Here is an 18,072-nt window from a genome sequence, read left to right on the forward strand (position 1 = left end):
TTCTTTTCTTCCATTTTTTCTCCCTTCCCCAATAAATACATTAAAAAAAAAAAAAAAAAAAAAGACTTGGACTTGAAAAAAAGAAACAGATCCAGAAACTTGGTTCTTACTCAACAGTTTCACAGTAAACGGACCACCATGAAAGTATACAAAAAATTTTAAAAAATGTCATGGGGAGAGCTGGCATCTTGTAATTGCTACTCTGTGTCTACTGTGGTTTCTCAGGGCATCAGTCCATTTTCCATGGCTATCATGAAGCAGCTGAAGCTGGGTACTTAGAAAAGAGTTCAGAGTTTTGAAGACTGAGTCCAAGATTGGGCAGCCCCATCTGCTAGGCTCTGGTGAGGGCCGCTCAGCTGTGTCACAGTGTGGCTGAGGAACAGAACCAGCCACAGTGCAGCAGGGGGCAGGCTCCTGGGGTGGCCACTCACTCACAGGGCAGCGCCCCCTAATGGCCTAATCACCTCTCACTAGGCCCCACCTGTTCAAGGTTCTACCACCTCTCAGAATTGCCTCACTGGAGGCTAAGCTTCCAGCATGGGCACAAACCACATCCAAATCACAGCTCTGAGGAAGAAGGGAAATATACACTCTTTTCTCTGCTCCACTCCCCTGGATGGCCCGAGGACTCACACATCCAGTCCAGGCTCTGAGAAGATCTTCCAGGCTTCCAGGCACAATATCACAATTCTTACTGAACCAACAACATGTGACAAGTTAAACAGAGAAGGCTTTTTTTTTTCCCCAGAGAAATGACAAAAACAAACCAAACTTCTAGAGATTATGCGACTACTATTTATGGAGCAGCTTTAGCTTTTTAAAAAGAACTTTCCTTTTTTAGCTGGCCCAAAAGCCAGCTGAGATATCCCCACACTGCTTACATCAGCCATGCTTCCAAGAAACCGATCAGTGACACCAACAATGCTGGCCCCGAGGCTCAGCACGCCCATAATGATGATCTCAAACTTATTTTATTGATAAAAGGAAATGATATGCTTTAAGAAGTCAACTTTAACATGAGATGATATAAAAACATTTCTTTGTAGAAGTTAACTACTTATACTCATGTCATAGCTCTGTCTACTAAAAAAGCAGAAATCACCACCAATCCACTTGTGATGAGCATCCTTGGCACCCATATCACTCTCTCTCTCTCTCTCTCTTTTTTTTTTTTTACAGGCAGAGTGGACAGTGAGAGAGAGAGACAGAGAGAAAGGTCTTCCTTTGCCGTTGGTTCACCCTCCAATGGCCACTGTGGCCGGCGCGCTGTGGCTGGCACATCGTGCTGATCCGAAGCCAGGAGCCAGGTGCTTCTCCTGGTCTCCATGCGGTTGCAGGGCCCAAAGACTTGGGCCATCCTCCACAGCACTCCCGGGCCACAGCAGAGAGCTGGCCTGGAAGAGGGGCAACTGGGACAGAATCTGGAGCCCCGACTGGAACTAGAACCTGGGGTGCCGGCGGCGCCACAGGCGGAGGATTAGTCTATTGAGCCACAGCACTGGCCCATATCACTCTCTTAAAAATATTGCATCTCAGGGAGCTGGTGCTGTGGTGTAGCAGATAAAGCCGCCGCCTGCAGTACTGACATCCCACATGGGCACCGGTTCAAGTCCCGGCTGCTCTACTTTCGATCCAGCTCTCTGCTATGGCCTGGGAAAGCAGTGGAAGATGGCCCAAGTCCTTGGGCCCCTGAACCCACATGGGAGACCCAGAAGAAGCTCCTGGCACCTGGCTTCTGATCAGCACAGCTCTGGACATTGAGGCCATCTGGGGAGTGAACCAGCAGATGGAAGACCTCTCTCTCCGCCTCTCCTTCTCTCTCTGTGTAACTTTCAAATAAAATAAATCTTTAAAAAAAAACATTGCTTCTCGGGGTGGGCATTTGGCATACTGGACAAGAAGCTGGTTAAGAAGCCCACGTCCAACATTGGGGCTGGTGCCATGGCTCACTTGGCTAATCCTCCTCCTTGCGGTGCTGGCATCCCATATAGGTGCCAGGTTCTAGTCCTGCTCCTCTTCCAGTCCAGCTCTCTGCTGTGGCCCGGGAAGGCAGTGGAGGATGGCCCAAGTGCTTGGGCCCCTGCACCTGGTTGGGGGATCAGGAGAAAGCACCTGGCTCCTGGCTTCGGATCGGCGCAGTGTCAGCCATAGGGGCCATTTTGGGGGTGAACCAACAGAAGGAAGACCTTTCTGTCTGTCTGTCTCACTGTCTATAACTCTACCTGTCAAAAAAGTAAAAAAAAAAAAAAAAAAAGAAGCCCACGTCCAACATTGGAGTACCTGGGTTCAATGTCCTGGGTTTGGTTCCTGACTATATAGACCGTGTGAGGCAGCAGTGATGCTCAAGTGATGGGGTTCCTGACAGCAGGCAAGAGATCTGGATTGAGTTTCCAGCTTCTGGTTTCACTCCGGCCCAGTCCTAGCTGTTTCAAACATTTAGGGAGTGAACCAGTGGATGTCTCTCTCTGTCTCTTTCTCTATGCCTGTCAAATAAATAAATTAATTTAAAGATTAAAAAAGAAATATCATTTCACATCTAAAGGAACCAGGGCTCTTTGGGGTAATGGCTGAATTCCAGACCAGGGCAGGATATGTCCAAGATGAATCTGAACATTTTAAAAAAAATATTTGTTTATTTATTTGAAAGGCAGAGTGACAGAGAGAGAAGGAGAGAGAAAGAGATCTTCTTCCATCTGCTGGTTTACCCTCCAAATGGCACCATGGTTGGGGCTGGTTTCTTCAATGTCAAGTGAGAATTACAACTACGCTTATCTCTGCAGTGTCACGCTGACCCTGCCAATGTGACAATGCTGGGGGAAGGTGAAGGCCGGTACCCAGGCTCCTGGGGGCCTGGGATTTCAGGTGACTGAGGCCATGGGAACACCAGCTGGGAAACTGTTGGCCCCCACCCTAGCACTGATAATACAGCTCCCCAGACTCGCAAAAGAGCAATCCAAGACATTTGGAGGAGTGTTTGTTTCTGGGTAGGCTTCAGAGAGCACACTGAGGGCTGTGGCCTCTATTTTACAGACTGGCCCTGGAGTGGGGCTGGAATGGGGAGGCTACACAGCCTGACTGGTGGGACTGGGAGTGGGACCTGGGCTTCCCATGCAGGGTGGCACCCCCTTACCAGGTCGATGTCATTCACCTCCACGTGCCAGAGAAGGGTGTTGGCCACGAGCTCTGTGTCCCACTGCACTCCTGGGTCATCTGGGAAATCCCTGCAAGGGAGAAACAGGACCTGAATGTGTTCTTTTTTTCTTTAAAAATTATTTATAGGGCTGGCATGTGTGGCATAGGATGCCTCTGTGACCCCAGCATCCTATGTGGGCATCAGTTTGTATCTGAGCTGCTCCACTTCCAATCCAGCTCTCAGATAATGGCCTGGGAAAAGCAGTAGAAGACAGCCCAAGTATTTAACGCCAACATCCACGTGGGAGATCCGGATGAAGCTCCTAGCTCCTCGCTTTGGCCTGGCCCAGGGCTGGTTGTTGCAGTTATCTGGGAAGTGAACCAGTGGGTGAAAGATCTCTCTCTCATTCTGTCTCTTTGCTTTTCAAATAAATACATATTTTTAAAAAATTATTTATGTATTCACTGAGAGAGAGAGACAGAGGTCTTCTATCTGCTGGGCCACTGCCCAAATGTCCACAACAGCTAGGATTGGGCCATGCTGAAACCAGGAGCCCAGAACTCAACCTGGGTCTCCCACATGGGTGGCGGGGACTCAAGTGCCTGAGCCATCACCTGCTGCCTCCCAGGGTGCGTATTAGTAGGGAGGTGGAATCGGGAGCACAGTGGGGACTGGAACCCAGGCACGCAAGATGGGATGTGGGGGTCCCAAGCGGTGGCTTAGCTGCTGTGCCACATGCCCGGCACCAGACATCCTCAGCTCCGGTCGGTGCGTGCGGTTTTGCAACAGGGGGAGCAGGTAGCTGATTTTCCACCTTTAAGGTATTCAGATTTCAGTGGAAAAGACCAGATTTACGAAGATGAAGCAATTAGAAACGAAAGGACAATTCCACACCACACAGTGTTTGGGGTTTTGAGAGCCGAGTGCCAAGGGGAAGAGCCCGCAACAGTGAGACAAGGCAGCCGTGTTCATGGTGAACTTGGGCAGGAGGCACTTTACAAGAATAATAGTGGCCGGCACTGCGGCTCAATAGGCTAACCCTCCGCCTGTGGCACCGGCACACCGGGTTCTAGTCCCGGTCGGGGTGCCGGATTCTGTCCCGGTTGCCCCTCTTCCAGGCCAGCTCTCTGCTGTGGCCCGGGAGTGCAGTGGAGGATGGCCCAAGTGCTTGGGCCCTGCACCCCATGGGAGACCAGGAGAAGCACCTGGCTCCTGCCTTCGGATCAGCGCGGTGCGCCGGCTGCAGCGTGCCAGCCGCGGTGGCCATTGGAGGGACAACCAATGGCAAAGGAAGACTTTTCTCTCTGTCTCTCTCTCTCTCTCACTGTCCACTCTGCCTATCAAAAAAAAAAGAAAAAGAAAAAAGAAAAATAGTAACAGTGTAAAGGGCGTGTTGTCCCTCTTCTCCCTCCCACTGTGGGAGATCTGCTCATGGTCTATCTCTCTCTCTCTCTCTCTAGCCACCTGCAAAATTAAACCTACATAAGCGAAAGGCCTCCAAGGCTTCTGGAGAGCCCCTGGTGCCAAGTTTCCTCGGCAACCAGACCAGATAAAAACCCAGCCCTATGCCCGCCTTGTACTTAATGTCTTGGGAAACTGTCACCAACTCTTTGCTTCAATACAGCAGCCTGTCTTTGTTGAGGTCGGTCTCCAGCTCCTTTTTCTGTCTCTCTTTTCCGGGGGTATGAAAGGCCAGAACCCCGAGCTGTTCCAAACCTAACAGTGTGTTAATCAACAGCATGGAAGTATGACCTCCACTTGACCTCACGGGCCGTGTCACACCAAGTTTAAGCAGCTGCCTTGCAAGGTTGTTGGGAGTTTGGTTTTAACCCAGGTTTCTGGCTGCAAAGCAGAGAGGTGCTAGCACTAGGGAGCCAGTGTCATCTCCCCTACCACATTGCAGAAGCAGAGGTTTCTGTTTCTGTCAGAATAACCTGCAGCTTAACCCGTGGCCATGTCCTGGCTCTACAGAAGTGCTCCCCCTACAGAAATCCTGCCTGTGCCTTTTTCGTAAGTGGGTTTATGAGGTCACCAGGTATGGGACAAAGCCTCCATTGACCCCCATTTTTGAAAACACTCGTCTTATAAACAGACACCCTGTCCTTGGCTTGGGTCCTGCAGAGGGGGACAGGCTTGCTCTGCCACCTGCCAGGCGGGCCGCTCCCTCTCCCTGTAGCCAAAGGCTGTTCATTGACCCTCTTGGGCCTCAGGGCAAAGGAGAGTCACTGGAGGCTTTTCAGCAGGAAAATGATGTGAACCTCAGCACTAAACAAGGTCGAGTTTTCCTTGGCTTCCAGCCACCTGTCCTAAGCCCCCAGACTGCCTTCTGCGCTGAACTTTCCGAAGCTCTGTCCCGTTAGCCTCTCCCTGTGGGTCTCAGGATGCTCCTGAGGCAAGCTGGGGAGCTCAGACAGTGGCCGAGAGACACAGTTACAGGAGCCAGGGTGAAGAGAGCCACACACGCGCTCCCAGGCGGAGGGCACGTGTGAATGTACTGAGGCGACATCGTCTGGAACTGAACACTCCAGTAATATTTACCTGGAACTTTCGCACACAAGATGCAGGAGTCTAAGAGGAAGGGGAGGAGAGTGCTGGCTAAGCCTACCTGTTCTCAGTGCTGGAAGTGCTGAAAAGTCAATCCCTGGGTCCTGCAATGTGGCCCAGTAAGTCAAGTCGCAGCCTAGGACACTGGCATCCCATGTGACCACTGGTTCGAGTCCCGGCTGCTCCACTTCTGACCAAGCTCCCTGCTAATGCACCTGGGAAGGCAGCAGCACATGGCCTGAGTACTTGGGCCCCTGCCACCCAGAGGAGATCTGGATGCAGTTTTAGGATCCTGGCCTTGGCCAGGCCTAGCCCTGGCCATGGTGGCCATCTGGCGAGTGGGCCGGAGAATAGAGATCTCGCTCACTCTCTCTCTCTCTGTGTGGCTGTGCCTTTCAAAGACAGGAAATAAATCTTAAAAGGAAGAACAAAGGGAAGGAAGGAAGGCCACGTTCCCTGTATCTTCAGGGAACCGGGATCTGCAGGGTCTGCTACTAGAGGGAAGTTCCCTCCCAGTGGGGCTCCCAGGAACTGGTATTGCCCCACCCTCTGACAGAAGACAAGGGGACTTTGGCCAGTAAATATCTGCTCTGTGATGTGGCATGTTGATACTGCTGCACTGCTTCTGTGACCAAGTCCAAACACCTTGCAGTCAGGCACACGGGTTTTCCATGACCCATCTCCTGTTTTGATTCACTTCGATTCTCTTTATTTGAGAGCAAATGAAGTAACAGTGTGAAAAAGCACTTAAAAATTGTTAAGAGGGGCTGGCACTCTGATGCAGTGGGTTAAAGCTCATCCCATACAGATGCCAGTTCAAGTCCTGGCTGCTCCACTTCCAATCCAGCTCTCTGCTAATGCGCCTGGGAAAGCACTGGAAGATGGCCCAAGTCCTTGGGCCCCTCCACCTGTATGGGAGACCTAGAAAAAGCTCCTGGCTCCTGGCTTTGGATCAGCTCAGTTCTGGCTGTTGTGGCCATCTGGGCAGAGAACCACAGGATGGAGGACGTCTCTCTCTCTTTCTGCCTCTGCCTCTCTCTTTTTCTACCTTTCAAATAAATAAATAAATCTTAAAAAAAACAAAACAAAACTGTAAAGAGACATGCAAATGTCAAAACTGTGGCTGTTACAGCTGCATTAGTCTAATGTAAGCCTCTTTATTTAAAAAAAAAAAAAAGATTTATTTATTTGAAAGGCAGAGTGAGAGTGAGATGAGAGAGAGATCCTTCATCTGCTGGTTCACTCCCCAATTGGCCACAACAGACAGGGCTGGGCTGGGCCAAAGCCAGGAGCCTAGAACTCCACCCAGGTCTCCCATGTGGGTGGCAGGGGCCCAAGCACTTGGGCCATCTTCTGTTGCCTTCCCAAGTGCATTAGTAGGGAGCTGGATCTGGAAGTGAAACAGCCGGGACTCAAATCTGTGCTCAGTTAACCTGCTGTGTGGTAATGCTGGCCCTTATCAGGCCTTTTAGAAAGAAAGAATTCTCCCTTCCTTCTTTCTTGCTCTGGAAGTCTCCTGAAAGGTGTTTTGCTGAGTACCTACACTAATGGTTGGTGGTTTCAAAGTGGGTGTGGGCACCGCTGGAGCTGTCTGAGATGTTCCACTAGAATTTCTGTTTATGATGGTACCAAGATGTCTGTGGGAAATGGAATGAAAAGATAAGCTTATTTTGGTGCAAAAATTTTTAAAAAATATCTTTGCATAGTTTTTTCATTATAATACATTTTCATGAACTTTTTTGAAGATCTCTCTTAGGCATGCATTTAAAATTTTTTTGCACCAAAACAAACTGATCTTTTAGTTCCATTTTCTAAAACCATTTTAAAGTACTCTTATACATGTTTTTCTATCTGTTTAAACTTCTATTCTGTACTATTTTATGAAGTTATACTAACAGTATTTAACATGTTCGAATTCAGTAAATAAGCCCCCAAATATGGAAGTGCATACTCGAGTTTCTTTCTTGACATCAGAGGAGTATAATAAAAAGTGTTTGGAGATTACCGGTCTAACTTACTTACCCTGTACTTTTTTTTTTCTTCCTAGAGAGAGATATATATCTTCCATCTGCTAGTTCATTCCCCAAATGGCTGCAAGGACTAGGGCTGAACCAGACCAAAGCCAGGATCCAGGAGCTTCTTCTGGGTCTCCCATGTGGGTATTGGGGCCCAAAGACTTGGGCCATCTTCAACTGCTTTCCCAGGTGCATTAGCAGGGAGCTGGACTGGATTGGAGCACCCAGGACTTGAACCAGCGTCCATATGGGATGCCAGCATTTGTAGGTGGTGGCTTTTACCCACTATGCCACAATACCAGCCCTTCACTCTGTATTTACTCAATTTTTTTTCTCCTGGGTATTTTAAAAACAACTTTACTGAGGCATAACTTACATAATAGAAAACTCGTCCATTTCAAAACACACAATTAGTGATGTTCAGTAAATGTTTGGAATGTGCACATTTTATTTTTACTAGTGTTTTGCCTAGATTTGATTCTTGACTCTCCAATTCTATCAGACAAATGTTCCACTAGTTCCACTAGTCATTTATCAACCAAGGCTGAGCCAGGAAAATGGAAGCCACGAGGAATTTAATACAGAGACTGGCTTACCCACTTGATGGAAAAGACCGGAGGGACCAAACAGGCAACAATGAAAAACCCAGGAACTGACAACAGCAGGAAGCCTCTGCAAGCTTCTAGGATGGGACAGCGAAGCCGTGGACCAGAGTGACAGTGGGAAGTAGAATGGTGAGAGCCAGAGTCAGGGAAAACTGTTGGCGTCACTGATGGAGACGCAGCCCAAAGAGGAAGGGGAAGTACCCTGGTTTTCCCTCCTCTAAGTCTAGTCTTCCATCACTGCCATCTGTTTGTCCAGCCTATACAGAAGCCAGTTGGCCAGGGAACCTGGAGGCTATAGTCTCCATCGGTACAGAGATAAGTTACCAGCAGTCTCGCTCGCTGTAGATGCTCAAAGGGTTATGTACTGCCCATTACGGCTCAGTCTACCTTCAAAAGGCAGCGGTAGCCCGGCCACTTACCTCTTGCTGAGATCTATGGGAATGCAGTAACCCCTAGCTGCAGTGTGGAGCAGCCTAGGGAGGAACACGGGGTGGGGGGGGGGGGGGGGGCGGGGGCAGGGGCACGCTAAGGCCAGCAGGACTCAGGCTCAGGCAAGAGTTAATAGCCAACTCCTCCCCAGGAAGAAAAGGACAAAGTACATGCATGATTACAGTACTCCAGGGTCACTGGGAGGCAATGTGATGTGGTAGGCAGAACCATGGGCAGGGGGACAGAACGCCCAAGTTCTAGCTCCCCTGCTCGCCACGTGGACACGGGCATGAGCTGTGTAATCAGGAAAGTTGGGCTACTCCCAGGCTGTACTTGATGACCTTCTGACGGCCGGCCCTTCCAGCCCTGCCATCTTGGACTTTATGTTGCAAACAGCTTCTTTTTCTCCTGATTCCTGGCTTTACTGAGTTATAATTGTCAAGCAAAAATTGTCTATCGGGTGGTGTTTGGCCAGTTGGTTGCACATCCATGTCCCACATCAGAGTGCCTGGGTTTGGTACCTGCTGTGCTCCTAACCTCAGCTTTTTGCTACGTGGCCCTTGTGAGGTTTGAGTAATTGGGATCCTATCACTTACAGGGGAGAGCTGGACTGGGTTCCCTGCTCCAGATTTTGGCTTGGCCCAGCACCAGCCACTGAAGGAATTTGGGTGGAGGGTGGTTCTCCCTGTCTCCCTGATAAAACATATATTTAAGGTATGCAAGATGATGATTTGATATTATGTATATATTGATTCCACTCCCACAATTAACGTTTCCATCACCACATATAGTTATTGTGTGTGTGTGTGTGTAGTGAGAACACTTAAGATCTACTCAAGGCGTCACTACCACCTGCAACACCGGCATCCCATTTAGGTGCCTGTTCACTGGTCCACTTCCCATCCAGCTCCCTGCTAATGGCGTGAGAAAGCAGTGGAAGATGGCACAAGTGCTTGGGCCCCTGCACCCACATGGGAGACCTGGATGAAGTTCCAGTCTCCTGGCATTGGCTTAGCCCAGCCCTGGCTGTTGCCACCAGTTGGGGAGTGAACCAGCAGATGGAAGATCTCTTTCACTCTGTCTGTCTATTTCTTTGTAACTCTTGATTTTCAAATAAGTAAATAAATCTACTGAGAGAGAGAGAGAGAGAGAGAGAGAGAGAGAGATCTATTCAGTAAATTTCAAGTCTACCATATATTACTATGCTGTACATTAGTCATTTAAAATTTACTCATCTTGTACCTGAAAAATTCTAATCTCTGAGATGAAATCCTGCCAGTTCTCCCTATCCCTTGGCCCTTGGAAACCACCTCTCTACTGTTTCTGCCAATTGGACTTCTCTAGATTCCACATACGAATGAGGACGTGCAGCATTTATCTTCCTATGTCTGGCTTATTTCACTTACTACAAGGTTCCTCTGTGATACATGGATGAGACAGAGAGACAGAGAAAGGTCCCGGTTCCTGGTTCCTTCCCAAATGCCCTCAGTGGCTGGGGCTGGGCCATGCTGAAGACAAGAGCTGGTACAGGAGCCCCAATCCAGGTCTCCTGCAAGGGTGACTTGAGCCCTCACAGTGGCCTCCCAGGGTCTGCACTGGCAGCAAGCTTAAGTCTGGAGCTGGAGCTGGGAATCAAACCGAGGCGGTCCCATGGGATGTGGGCGTCCTAAGTGCCAGGCTAAATACTAGCTCCCTCGCCATGGTTTTGATTTGTATTTCCCTGCTGATTAGTTAAATTGAACACCTTTTCATATACCTGTTGGCCATCTGTATGGTTTCCTTGGGAAAATGTTTATTCAGGTCCTTTGTCCATTTTTACATTGGATTATTCATTTGTTTATTGTGACACTGAGTTGTAGGAGCTCTTTTTATATTTAGGATTGAATACATATGGTTTGCAAATATTTTCTCCCATTCTGTAGGTAACCTTTTGTTTTTAAAGATTTATTTATTTATTTATTTAAAGTCAGAGTTACAGAGAGAGAGAGACAGAGAGAGAGAGAGCGAGATCTTCCATCTGCTGGTTCACTCTTCAGATGGCTGCAACGGCCAGGGCTGGACCATATGGAAACCAGGAGCCAGGAACTGCTGCTGCTTCTTATTTTTTAAATATTTATTTATTTATTTTATTTGAAAGACAGAGTTACAGAGAGAGAGAGAGAGAATCTTCCATCTGCTAGCTCACTCCCCAAATGGCTGCAATGGCCAGAGCTGGGTCAATCCAAAGCTAGGAGCCAGGAATTTCTTCTAGATCTCCCACGTGGGTTCCAAGCACTTGAAACATCCTTTGCTGCTTTTCCCAGGCACATTAGCAGGGAGCTGGATCAGAAGTAGAGCAGCTGGAACTTGAAATGGTGCCCACATGGGATGCCGGTGCTGCAGGCAGTGGCTTAACCTGCTAAACCACAGCACCAGCACCAGCTAGGGGCTTCTTCCAGTTCTTCCACATGGGTAGCAGGGGCCCGAGTACTTGGGTCATCTTCCACTGCTTTTTCCAGGCCATTAGCAATGTGTTGGATAGGAAGTGGAGCAAACAGGCCACGAACCAGCGTCCATCTTGTTGACTGTTTCTTTGGTGTTTTACTTGTATGTAGTCTCATTTGTTTATTTTTTGGTTTTGTTGCTGTGCTTAAAGTCATATGCAGGCTGGCACCGTGGCTCACTAGGCTAATCCTCTGCCTGCGGCGCCAGCACTCCGGGTTCTAGTCCTGGTTGGGGCGCCGGTTCTGTCCCGGCTGCTCCTCTTCCAGTCCAGCTCTCTGCTGTGGCCTGGGAGTGCAGTGGAGGATGACCCAAGTGCTTGGGCCCTGCAACCGCATGAGAGAGCAGGAGGAAGCGCCTGGCTCCTGGCTTCGGATCGGCATAGTGCGCCGGAAGTGGCGGCCATTTGTATGGTGAACCAACAGAAGGAAAACCTTTCTCTCTGTCTCTCTCTCTCTCTAACTCTGCCTGTCAAAAAAAAAAAAAATAATAATAAGTCAAATTCATAAAAGCATTGCCAAGACCAGTACAAAGGAGTTCTTCCCTATGTTTTCTTTCTTTCTTTCTTTCGTTTTTTTTTTTTTTTTGACAGGCAGAGTGGACAGTGAGAGAGAGAGAGAGAAAGTCTTCCTTTGCCGTTGGTTCACCCTCCAATGGCCGCCGCGGCCGGCGCACCACGCTGATCTGAAGCCAGGAGCCAGGTGCTTCTCCTGGTCCCCCATGGGGTGCGGGGCCCAAGGACTTGAGTCATCCTCCACTGCACTCCCGGGCCAGAACAGAGAGCTGGACTGGAAGAGGGGCAACTGGGACAGAATCCGGTGCCCCAACCAGGACTAGAACCTGGTGTGCCGGTGCCGCAAGGCGGAGGATTAGCCTATTGAGCCGCGGTGCCGGCCCCCTATGTTTTCTTCAAGGATTTTTATGGTTTCAAATCTTTAATCCATTTAAAGTTTTCTTTTTTTATTTTATATTTTATTTATTTTATTTATTTATTTTTTATTTTTGACAGGCAGAGTGGACAGTGAGCAAGAGACAGAGAGAAAGGTCTTCCTTTTGCCGTTGGTTCACCCTCCAATGGCCACCGCGGTAGGTGCGCTGCGGCCAGCGCACCGCGCTGATCCGATGGCAGGAGCCAGGTGCTTCTCCTGGTCTCCCATGGGGTGCAGGGCCCAAGGACTTGGGCCATCCTCCACTGCACTCCCTGGCCACAGCAGAGAGCTGGCCTGGAAGAGGGGCAACCAGGACAGGATTGGTGCCCTGACCAGGACTAGAACCTGGTGTGCCGGTGCCGCAAGGCAGAGGATTAGCCTAGTCAGCCACGGCGCCGGCCTAAAGTTTTCTTTTTTTAAGATTTATTTATTTATTTTAGAGGCAGAGTTGCAGAGAGAGAGGGAGAGACAGAGAGAGATATCCTCCATCCACTGGTTCATTCTCCAAATGGCCCCAATGACCAAGGCTAGATCAGGCCGAAGCCAGGAGCCAGGACCTTCATCTTCTACTGCTTTGCCCAGGCCATTAGCAGGGAGCTGGATTGGTAGTGGAGCAGCCAGGACTCAAACTAATGACCATATGAGACGCCGGAGTTGCAGATGGAGGCTTAACCTGCTATGCCAGAACACCAGTCCCAGTCCATTTGAAATTTTCAGCAATTTCTTTCTTTTTTTAAAATTTTTAATTTATTTATTTTTTTTGACAGGCAGAGTGGACAGTGAGAGAGAGAGAGACAGAGAGAAAGGTCTTCCTTTGCCGTTGGTTCACCCTCCAATGGCCGCCGTGGCCGGCGCGCTGTGGCCGGCGCACCGCGCTGATCCGATGGCAGGAGCCAGGTGCTTCTCCTGGTCTCCCATGGGGTGCAGGGCCCAAGCACTTGGGCCATCCTCCACTGCACTCCCTAGCCACAGCAGAGAGCTGGCCTGGAAGAGGGGCAACCAGGACAGAATCCGGTGCCCTGACCGGGACTAGAACCCGGTGTGCCGGCGCCACAAGGCGGAGGATTAGCCTAGTGAGCCACGGCGCCGGCCAGCAATTTCTGAATGAGTTTAAAATACCAGTCATGCATCATAATATTTAGGAAAGGGTAGAGGTCTTAGCACGGGCAAAAACAGGCCTCAGAGATCCTGCCTCCCTTACTTCACCAGAGCTCTGCTAAGCTCCAAATATTTATTTTATCTTGAAATACTTAATCATTTCTTATTTTTTAAAATTTCATTTTATTTGAAAGGCAGAGAGATGAGACAGAGACAGCTAGGACAGACAGAGATCTTCCACCTTCTGTTTTACTGCCCAAATGCCAGCTGGATTTGGGTCAGGTTAAAGTGTGAGCCTGGAACTCAACCCAGGTTGTCCACATGGCTGGCAGGGATCCAAATGCGGGAGCCATCACCTGCTGCCTCCCAAGGCGCGCATTAACAGGAAGCTGGAACTGGAAGTGGACACTTAGACTCAGGCAGTTTTGATATGGGATCAAGCATCCCAAGTGGTGTCTTAACTGCCGAGCCAAACATCTAACTCCAAGCTCCCAATATTTATAGATGATCTATTTATATTTCAGTATTTTCCCATTACTGTGTGCCCTGCACTTAGAATAGCACCTGGCACATAGTAGGCATTCATGGAATGCCATTTCCCTCTTACTAGTCTGTAATGTTTTCCTCACTATTTCCTTCTGGTCGTCAACAGAATCTCTATTATTAGGGATTTAGAGATTTGTTACGAGGAATAATTTATTATTAGATATTCATTATGAGAAAGGGCTAGAATTACTTAGCTCGTGAGTTGTGACCCTAAATTAGGGCTGAGCATATATATTCCTTCCAAAATTTCTTGTGCCATCTTGCTCTCAGCATGTCCGTGATAGGACCCTAATAGGGGCAGCATTTCCAGAAAGGTGCAAACACGGAAGCCAGCGGAGCAGAGCCTTCTGCTCCGATGCCTCTGGGAGCCTCCCTCCACGTGAGGTGCCTGCCTCCTCTACCTGGCCGAGCAACACATCCTGTAGAGCCTCCTCCACGAAGACTTCCGCAAGTGGTCAGGGGCTGACTCTGGACAGTTAGTGGGCAGTCTCCTCAACTGTGCTTATCCCTGACACCAACTGCAAGCTCAGGGGCTCCCCAGGCCACCCTTGGGTTTGACGGTTTGCTAGAAGGACTCGCAGTACCCACTGACAGCTGTTAAATAAATGCCTGCTTCCAGTTCATTATGGGGAAGGGCTACAGATTCAAGTCGGCTGAGGAAGAGATGTGTAGGCCAGGGGCCCAAAGGGCTGTGACCATGGAGGTTCCGTGGCCTTCTGTTTGTGGACGGGAGGTTCCGTGGTCTTCTCCTTGTGGATGGGAGGTTCTGTGGCCATTTCCTTTTGGACGGGAGGTTCTGTGGCCTTTTCCTTGCGGACAGCAGGGTCCGTGGCTTTCTGTTTGTGGACAGGAGTTTCTGTGGCTTTCCCCTTGTGGACGGGGGGTTCCGTGGTCCTCTCCTTGTGGATGGGACACTTTCTTCCCTCGGCATCACTGTGACTCTACACGTGGAGGGCTGCCGATCAGGGAAGCAGCGCACTTGAGCTCTGTGTTTCAGAGTTTTCACTGGGACTCCCTATGGAGCTGTGACTGATAAATTGATTTGTTCATTGCGACACTGCTATCAGATATGACCCAGATCACCTCCCAGGAGCTGGGGGCACAGGCCAGAGCTCTCCTTGGGGAAGGCCAAGTTCTTTACTACATGTCCTCCTTGTATTTAAGGGCCCTCATCCTCTGCCAACTGTGGCCCAGGCAGTCCCACTTAGCACCTGATGAGAGCCAATACTCGACAATTTTCTGTTGTCCTGTGTGTCTCCTTACCTCCAGGAAACATGACAACAGACCTGTTGATCATTCTGTTTCTCATGTGGTACTCTGTGTCATTCAAGTCAGAGAATTACCTGTTTGAATAAGCAACCATGAAGAGGGACTGTGCTTCGGCCCTGTGGTAGGGGGTTGAGGAAGTAGACAGAAGTTGCCCCTGTTTGGTTAAAGCCTAAAGCAGGCACGTCAGTCCCTGGGGACTGATGCATTCAAGCGAGAGGTTGGGAACACAAGGACTTTACACTAAATACACTGGGGGACAAAGTGTGCGATTTGCACAGGATCCCAAAATAACCCTCTCTCCCCTCAACGTAGGAAAATGGAGAATGCAATGGTGGGAAATTTCAAACAGATAAGCGCCGGAAAAGTGACTCCTTTCAAAGACCAACTACCTGAGTTAACCTTTGCCTGAAGTTCACTCCTGGTCGGCTGGAGGCCTGGGAGCTTCTGCCTTCTCTGGCAGATGAGAGGCTCTGCCTCAGATAACCTCGCTGGCAGGATGGAGGGGGAGCACTGTGACTCAGCTCTGGACTCTTCCTTCAGCTGCTGAGTGACCTCTGCCCCATTTTTTCCCTTGGGCGGTCCTTTTCTGTGCCGGCTGGGATTTGCACACGATGACTGGAGCCGGAGTAGCCATCTCGGCCCACGAAGTAATGTCAGTCGTGGACGCCAGACACAGAGAGGAAGGATCAAATAGGAGGAATCCAGGCCCTGAGCACTCTGGAGAGGGGCCGTCACGCTGGCCCAGACAGTGGAACCTCCCCTAGACCACAGTCACTGTGCACTTGCTGGTACTCCCAGCAGAATTCCCAGGTCATCTCAAAGCACAGTCAAATCCAGACATATGGGTGCCATGATTTTTAAAAGCCTCTGTTGTGTCCAGTTCTTAAAAAAAGTTTTATTTTCATCTACTTGAAAGGCAGAGGGGGAGAGGAGGAGAGAGAGAGATGACGAGAGAGGGCAAGAGAGAGAGAGAGAGAGAGAGAGAAAGAGAGAATCTTCCATTCACTGGTTTGCTGCCCAGTTTTTGTAATGAGGATGTAATGAGTATCCTTACGCTAATTCTGTATGAATCTCTTAAAGTTTCTGTGTAATAAAAATCATAGAAATGTACTTTCTGAGGCAAAGGGGAAGAGAACTAGGCATGGATTTCTCTAGTAAGGACCTTGTCAAATGGGGCCAGTGCTGTGGCATAGCGAGTAAAGCCACTACCTGCAGTGCCAGCATCTCATATGGGCACCTGTTTAAGGCCCAGCTGCTCCACTTCCGATCCAGCTCTCTGCTATGGCCTGGGAAACAGGTGAAGATGGCCCAAGTCCTTGGGCCCCTGCACCCACATGGGAGACCCAAAAGAAGCTCCTGGCTCCTGGCTTCGGATCGGCACAGCTCCGACCGTTGTGGCCATTGGGGAGTGAACCAATGGACGGAAAACCTTTCTCTCTGTTTCTCCCTCTCACTGTCTGTAACTCTACCTCTCAAATAAATAAATAAAATCTTAAAAAAAAATCTTGTCACAAAAGGGTGTTGATGGACAGTGTGAACTCACAAGGAATGTAGTAGCATAATGGGGATGTCTTCCTTCAATAAGGGAGAAGAAGGGAAGCATTTGTGCATTTTACAGGTTGAAAGGAATAACTAATAAACACAACACATATCAAGAGCTCCATCCCTTCTATTTATTTGAGAGGTAGAGTTACAGACAGAGAGAGGGAGAGACAGAAAGGTCTTCCATCCTCTGGTTTACTCCCCAAATGGTCATAATGGCTGGAGGTAGGCTGATTGAAAGCCAGGAGCCAGAAGCTTCTTCCAGGTCTCCCACACAGGTGCAGGGGCCCAGGTACTTGGGCCATCTTCCACTGCTTTCTCCAGGCCATTAGCAGGGAGCTGGATCAGAAGAGGAGCAGCCGGGACTGGATCCGGTGCCATATGGGATGCTGCTACGCCACAGCGCTGGATCCTGTACTTACTTTTTTATTTTAAGTTCACAGTGGGAAAGACCTGGCCAGAAGAGAAATCTCTGAGTTGTACGTGGAGATATACAGACACTAAGAGGCCGACTGGGAGTAGAACAGAATGCATATGTTATGAAGACCCCCATTTGATCTTGTTTCTGGAAATCTCACGTAGGTAACTCAAAAGCCAGTGTGAAAGCAGATGCCAAGCCTCCCACAACAGTCAAGCTTTATGCGTAAGAACGCCTGGCACGGCCCTCCCTACCTGGCCCAGGTCTGGCCCAGGTGAGGGGTTTGCTCCAGCAATAGCCAGGTATTCTGAAGCAGTTTCTTCACTGCTCGTTACTTTCCAATGCAGGCCACAGCAGGCCAACAGCAATGGGGCTCAGAGGTCCTAGACACTTCCTTTAATTATTAGCCAGGTTTTTTTTTTTTTTTTTCCCAGCAATTTTACTGAAAGAGTTTGGAAATCACGCAGATGCTGATGGGCCTGGGTAAGTCTGTGATGATGGAAGGCTGAGAAAGTCCACCTGAAACCGATGGAGAGGCAGGACGGAGTCCAGTAAAGCCGAGATGATGCAGAGGGAACAACTCTGAAGAACCAAGGGGGACAGGGAGCCTCAGACACTGCCTGCACTGGACAAGGACAAGGACAAGGACAAGGGAGTGCTGACTCCTCCTTCCTAGTGTGCAGCTCTCCTTTCAGGAAAATTCCAGTCTTTCAGGTCACCTCAGCCATATCTCTCAGCTCAGTAACGGTGAGATGCAAGCCCTGAATTGTCTAGCAAGGGGGCAGACGTCCTAGGGTGGCAGAGTAAGCCGCCACTTGGGGCACCCACACCCCACATCAGAGTGCTTGGTTCCAGTCCCAGTTACTCTGTTTCTGTCCAGCTCCTTGCCAATGCATCCTGGGAGGCACAGTTGACGGCTCAAGTACTTGGGTCCTTGCCACCCTCGCGGAGACCTGGATGGGGTGCTGGGCTGCTGGCTATGGCCCAGCCCAGCTCCAGCTGTTGCAGACATTTTGGGACAGTGAATCGGTGGATGGAAGATATTTTGTTTGGCTTTCAAACA

The 18,072-nt window shown here is 49.5% G+C and overlaps 1 protein-coding gene across 2 annotated transcripts in view; it reads right to left on the reverse strand.

Annotated features, from left to right (window-relative positions):
* PIGL (phosphatidylinositol glycan anchor biosynthesis class L) overlaps positions 1-18,072 on the reverse strand; it is a 76,369-nt gene that overhangs the window by 16,307 nt on the left and 41,990 nt on the right. For both annotated transcript variants that reach the window (XM_062216458.1, XM_062216457.1), the window contains exon 3: positions 3,131-3,221. In XM_062216458.1, the coding sequence (XP_062072442.1) occupies positions 3,131-3,221 (91 nt within the window). The remainder of the gene's footprint in view (positions 1-3,130; positions 3,222-18,072) is intronic.

The sequence above is a fragment of the Lepus europaeus genome, chromosome 18 (assembly GCF_033115175.1).
Source record: "Lepus europaeus isolate LE1 chromosome 18, mLepTim1.pri, whole genome shotgun sequence".
Taxonomy (NCBI): Eukaryota; Metazoa; Chordata; class Mammalia; order Lagomorpha; family Leporidae; genus Lepus; species Lepus europaeus.